Source organism: Trichoplax adhaerens, genomic scaffold (genome assembly GCF_000150275.1).
Source record: "Trichoplax adhaerens TRIADscaffold_7 genomic scaffold, whole genome shotgun sequence".
NCBI lineage: Eukaryota > Metazoa > Placozoa > Uniplacotomia > Trichoplacea > Trichoplacidae > Trichoplax > Trichoplax adhaerens.
The window spans coordinates 2,741,426-2,748,217 of record NW_002060949.1 but is presented as its reverse complement, the minus strand read 5'-3'; the positions used below and the strand labels follow the sequence as shown (position 1 = coordinate 2,748,217).

The 6,792-nt window shown below is 31.9% G+C and overlaps 2 protein-coding genes across 2 annotated transcripts; both read left to right on the top strand.

Moving 5' to 3' along the window:
* Window positions 1-241: 241 nt before the first annotated feature.
* On the top strand, window positions 242-2,238 carry TRIADDRAFT_58097 (uncharacterized protein; the record flags this gene model as incomplete). Its single annotated transcript, XM_002114327.1, has 6 exons — window positions 242-554; window positions 728-1,062; window positions 1,229-1,271; window positions 1,396-1,719; window positions 1,813-1,895; window positions 1,996-2,238. 6 exons carry the CDS (start codon window positions 242-244, stop codon window positions 2,236-2,238), a joined length of 1,341 nt encoding a protein of 446 aa, XP_002114363.1.
* A 275-nt stretch (window positions 2,239-2,513) lies between these two features.
* TRIADDRAFT_58096 (uncharacterized protein) lies at window positions 2,514-3,633 on the top strand (the record flags this gene model as incomplete). The annotated part of the gene is made up of 5 exons (XM_002114326.1): window positions 2,514-2,719; window positions 2,828-2,913; window positions 3,010-3,242; window positions 3,308-3,427; window positions 3,514-3,633. 5 exons carry the CDS (start codon window positions 2,514-2,516, stop codon window positions 3,631-3,633), a joined length of 765 nt encoding a protein of 254 aa, XP_002114362.1.
* Window positions 3,634-6,792: the final 3,159 nt, after the last annotated feature.

The window sequence follows — 6,792 nt, the reverse complement described above, 5'->3', positions numbered from 1 at the left end:
TAATACAACGAAATTTTTTACCAATGATATGCTGTACTTTGTGCTTTATTTCGTTATATAACGTACCCCATAAATAATTGTAATGATAATGGATAATACTGAGTGACGGTTAAGTGTTAATCTAAAATGGCGCTGTGTCGATAAATGCAATACGCGTAAAAGTATTTCTACCTTGGAAAATTGGCTAACAGTTTATCACAGTTAAATATAGTTTTTATTTTATTTTTTTTAGCATATCATGATGTCCAATTTATCTAATACCAACTATGGTAATGGCACTATGAAAGAAGCTTCTGGAGTTTTCAATACCATTAAGAATAATCAATCCTCTACTAGAACTTCACAAAAATTCTCATTAAATTCAGTAGCAAGTTTTAACGCATTAGAATGGGATGAAAACGGCTTTGCAAAGGTTTCTGGATCCAATCTATATTTCCAACGTACTGCTGATGGTATTAAAATTGTGAGTACTGTTGAAACTGACGATGGAAGAAGATTTGTGTGGAGTACTACTGCCGATTCCAAAAATCTTGATAATAAAAAATCTTTTCAAGGTAGACAAACCAAATATTATCAAATTTTCACTATTGGATAAGTAAAACATTATTAGATCGATATCAATGTAAATAAAAATCAGTAATCTTATAGATGCATTTAGTGACGTTGAAAACTGAAATTTTTATCACATCCCTTTCTTATTTATTGAATTAATAAACTATTTTTGTAGATGAAATTAGGGATAACAAAAATAGTTCCAAGAGTGCACACAATCAAAGCGATTCTGGTATCCTTTGTTGTATCAATTGCGGCAAATATGGTGTATCTAGCAATTTTACTGCGTCTGGTCGATTCTGTAGTCGGCAGTGTGCCGGTATGTACGCTGGAAAGCGCAAGTATTTGTTGAAGGATCAAAACCCGTCAAAGGCAAAGAAAGTTCATTCTGAACTTAAACGTGATGATTTACCTGATTGGCATAATAATAGTGCAAAAGATGAGGAACGACCACCTTCCAATGGTGCAATATCAACTAGGCTGCAAAATCGACAAGTAGTGCTGAAAAAAGTATATAGATTGATAAAAATAGTTATACACTTATTTAATATCGTATTAGAATGAATTAAACAAACTATTGATAAAAGTTGGTGTGGCTATTTAATTTAGACAAATCAGAGAAAATATGGCTGATCATAGAGTTTAAAACAATAAATATTTCTACTTGATTATACAGAGCCCAAAGTCTCAGATGAAAGTAAAAAGTCTTGCACCGGCAGGTTTGTCATATTTGATAAAAAACGATCTATTGGCAAATTCTATCAGTAATTAATTTCTGATTGTTGATATTTTATTGTAAATACATAGAAAAAAGCATTAATAGTATTTATGACTACCTTTTAGACAAACTGGAAAATCGTCATTTCGATTGGCCGAATTATTTAGCTGAAACAAAATCTGATATCGTTCCTGCAGAGTGCTTTGTTAATGCTTTACCACCCTTATCGAAGCGTGCATTTGAAATAGGTATGAAATTAGAAGCAGTTAGTATCAGACAACCCGATATTATCATTGTCGCAACAATCATCAAAATTCAAGGCTACAGGATGTTACTGCACCCGGATGGTTGGCCAGATGATTTTGATTTTTGGGTTAGTATGGATTCACCAGACATACATCCAGTTGGTTGGTGTTCAAGGAATAAATATCCTCTAAATCCACCCCCACGTATGTCTACTCTGTCGACCTAGAATACTCATCATTTTTGGATTTTTAGTTCAGCATATATTATCAAACTTATTTTTATATAACTATCCCTAGATATTCCTGATGAGAGATTTAATTGGGAAACTTACCTTAAGGCACAACATGCTAAACCCGCTTTAGATCATTTATTTAAATTGGTAATTATCTATTAAACTAATGCTGTATCGCTATTTTTATTTTAAGAGTATACAGATATTATTAATATTTTGGTAATGGTTAATTTTGTAATATAAAAAGGTAAAACCAGCCAGACATTCGTTTCGTATTGGTACTAAACTGGAAGCTGTGGATCGCCAAAACCCAGAATTAATTTGCGTTTCTACGATATCGGCATTACGTGGTGATCGATTTTTAGTACATTTTGATGGATGGGGTGAATCTTTCGATTACTGGTGCGATGAAACTTGTCCTTATATCCATCATATTGGTTGGTGTGAAGAAAATCACAAGACACTGATACCGCCAAATGGTAATATATAATTTTAGTCAGTTATTGCTTTAGTAGTGTAACCTAATACTTGCATTTATACGCTATAATAAAGGTCACTATACACCTGATATTTAGAATATTCTTGACATTATAGGATATCAACAGCCTTTTAATTGGAAGAGGTACTTATCGAAGTGTAATAATGCCCACATTTCGACAGCTGACATATTCAAACCGGTAATATATTTAGTAAGTAATTGGAGTGTATATAGATTGCGAAATTTTAATTTTCAGTTATCCTGTATTCTAGCAACGCCGTAGACGCATGGAAGCCGGAAAAAAATTCGAAGCAGTTCATCCTCTAAATCCTGCTGTTATTGGAGTTTGTACAGTAATTAGTGCCGATGAAGATGTTGTAAACTTTCGATTTGATGGCTCTGACGAGATTTTTACAGTTATGGTAGATTCTACTGAAATCTTTCCGGCTGGCTATTGCAAAGCTACTGATCATCCATTGACATTTCCGAAGACGTAAGACAATTGACGATTTATACCTTGAGGCGATGTATTTACCAAGCTGTAAGATTTTGGTACTAGACGTAAATCGCAGCGATTAAAATTTATTTCTATTCAATGTAGGAAAAAATTAAATTCAATAACTGATAGAAGATGGTCAACCAATAGCATACAACAGAACAGCACGAAGCTAGAAATACGTGATAAAAGTAATAGCATATGAGACAGATTTCAACAGTAATATCTTTTATATAAGGACGAAGCGATACGACATTAGCGTTCTCTTTTTATATATCATATTATAGAATTAGCACAAAATCATAAAGTTAATTCGGCAGATATGAAATCACTTTCTACAGGTCCAAAACCTAAAGCACTATCTGGTCGTGGCTCTAACGGTATTGCAGAATTGCACTCCTATCCATCAACGGTGATCACAAAAAATTGTGCTAAGAGCAATCCCGAAGGCGTCCCACGATCTGCGAATTATCCTATTACAAGCTATAGTAAATCAGAAATGTCGCCAACTAACGTTAATGTAAGTCGATTTACATTGCTAAGACATACGGCTTAAGTTCCTAAAAGTAGGATACATTTTTATAGGGCGGTACTATAACAAATTTACCTCGAATGGAAGAGGTACTGAACTGGGGTGTTACTGATCTTATGAAATATATTATTGCGATTGGTTGCGGAGAAGAAGCAACTATCTTTGCAAGAGAGGTTATTACCAGTTCAATATCACTGACTTCCTTTAACGCTCTTATTAGGTATTGTTTAATGTTGAGCTATCGTGTCTATTTTTCTAGTTAATTGATGGGGAATCCTTTTTGTTAATGACACAGCAAGATATGACTGAGCATCTACAATTTAAACTTGGACCAGCATTGAAACTATTTTATCATATCAGTTCTATAAAATCCAACTAAGCTTAAATGAAATACTATAAACGTTCTTTTTTCTGTTAATTTAATGATATATGATACAGTACTAGAAGAATACCTGAAGCATATTGTAATAATTCAGTTCTTTCTCTCAAATATCGTTCAAATTGATTAAAAAATGTTCACATTGGAGTATCTGTGCTATTATTAAGAAATAAACTGTTCACTTATAGTATTTTTTAACGGTTTCCGGTCTAGCTAACAGGATAATTTTCTTTTAGTCATGGGCCGCACTTATTCGTATGATTAAATATTAAGTCAATCTATCAATGAGTTATCTTGGATATACGTTCTTCTTATCTGAATTCATCGAAACTGCTCATGTCAATGCAAAAGTGTCTAATTTTTGTCTATGCTGTACTTACAGCATTACTCGTACGACTGACTGGACTGATAAAGTACTTCGTATAAACTCATTTTCAAAATAACCGGATATTGAACCCTGACGATTAAATATTGTTGTGACATATTTTTTAGTTCAACCCTGAATTCACGATAATACGTTCATAAGTATCTATGAATACTTAAAACAAAATATAACTTTACGTGCTAATACTGTTGATTGCAGATGGTCCAATATCACGATACTAGATGTAAACATAACCATCTTAGAATTTTAACAATTCCCTAAATTAATAATCTTACAGATGATACTTATTGTAGCAATAATATAATGGGCTATGATCTAAGCTAGTTCGCTACATAGTGCCCTAGTTGTCTGGAAATTTAAGGCTTAATTCATAAAATGATACCTAGAACTGCTTCAAATTTAAGTAGGACTAACAAACTATACTTTATACAGGAGTATTTACAGTCTTGTTAGCTGATTCGAAAGTTAATCAACTAATACGAGTAATTTGACGAATTTGTCTTAGCAATTCGCACTTAAAATTCATGTATTGCTGCATATATCTAGAACTTAGTGCAGTAATATAAATAAATAAATCACAATAAGTGAATGAAACGATCAGAATAGTAATCTTAACACTTCATCAGATTTATTAATCATAAAAGGGCTACATTGCAAAACAATTGTATACTTAACCATTTGAATCGATTTTGTTTAACGTAGAATAAATTGAGTCAGTGTTTACTAGTCCATATGCTATATCAAGGAAGGATATTATATACTATCTGTAAATCTGCATTAGCTGCCAATGAAATATATTTCAGTATTGCTATACGGTGAAAGATGAATAGGATGCACAGATGCTATTAATGGAATTGAAGAAATCATAAATAGATATAGAGCATTCAATCACATGTCCGAATTGCTATGAGTTTATACCAAATAGAATTGTAGTAGTGATCATTAAAAGTTTTTGTTTATCCTCCTTATACATAGAGTAGAGTGTGTTCGAATTTGTACAAAAATTTTACTATATTTTCGCATCATTTCTTGCTACAATTTCAGTCTTAAAAGTTTCGAATTAATGGTACGGATGAAAAACTTTACGCTAATTGTATTTAGGAAGTATTTCTACTTAAATCCTTTCTCTGTGAGAATACCGTCAAAATATTCAGTGTAATTTAAAGTTCAAGTTACTATAGAGCTAGATGCACCGGTTTACTATTGGAAGGTGAAATATATTCCTTCGCAATAATAGAAGCGTATATACTCTTATACCCATAAATTTATATATTTATGAGGTCTATATACATACAGTATATACTTATACTCTATATACAAAATCAAAGTATAATACAGTAGATATAAAAAAACTGTACATTATTTCGGTGGTTGGAGTAGAAAATTTAAAATTTGCGATTACTACCGCCGTACCTATAAATTAGATAAAGGTAAAATGTTATAATTATCCTTTTAACTATTTTTTATAGCCAAAATCTTTAAAAAATTATGTTGAACTTACTTTGAAGACCAATCCGTTCTAGCAATAGGATTGACCTTTTGTGCAGCCTTAACAGTATTATTTTGTAAACCAGGCATGAATTGTGATGTATTATTATTATAAGATGCTTTCCACCCAGCATAGCTGCCTTTATTACTATTATTTTTACTAGCGCCAAAGGAAGGTATGTAATTATTAGAATCATCACCGAATTCATCTAGGTCTGGTCCACCACGTTTTCTGTTATAATCTAAATAAAGATGTCGAAGAAAATTGTATTATATAAAATGTTAAAGTCACTCAAAGTAATTAATTTATCTGTAGATGATCTAAATTGAAAATTAATTTTTTACCTGTCGGTTTATGATGGCTTTTAATCTCTGTAGCGAAATCACTACTTTTTTTATGAGAGCTTCCAGTTTTTTTCGGGTAATAACGAGAATTTTGGAGATATCGTTGAGCAGGAGATGTTGGAATTGTGTCCATGATATCCGGCGATGCCGATATTCCGTTGATTTTAGGTGAGTATTCTCGGTTAGCTATATTGGCACTAAATAAATGAAATATCAGAGGTTAGAAATCTGGGAAATTATCCATATCAGTTACAAAAGCAATTTAAATATTATTGCTATCATATTACTTTTCTCGCCAATCTGGCAGTTTTTTGTTACTATTTTGTCTTCGAGGTGCAACCTAATAATGATTTAAAATATAATCCGCTTTAGATATTCACTTTTCAGAGCATATTATTATGTCTACGCTTATATTTAAATCTCTTCGTTATTGATTGACTATATCACTTACTTTCTTGCGTTTTTTATCGTCGAAATCGTCTAATTCGTCTAGAACTGCATCAAATTCTAGAGTATCCATTAGATCCTCTGCTTTCTTTTTAGAATTATTATTAGTTTTTGTATCTGTTGGCTTTTTCCCATCTAGGTATGAGTCGAAATCGATTGTATCTAATAACTTGTCTTTTGATTTATTGGTGGTATTTTTAACTTGCTGCATAGGTTTAGGTTCAACCTTTGGAGGGGAATCTTTAGGAAATGCTTCTGTCTCAGTTTTTGTAAGCTTTTTATCATCTTCCGTGAATGTATCTAGCTGCTGAAACTTTTGCTGCTGAGGTTGCTGCAACTTTTGAATGTCAATACCAACTTGAAAATATGGAAATCTTAAGGCCTAAGCATGAATGCGAATATAGTATTTAATTTAAAATTTAATTCAAATAATGATAAAATTAAAAATTAAGAGGTACTTTCATAACAGGATTAATATGTTAAATATTTCATTC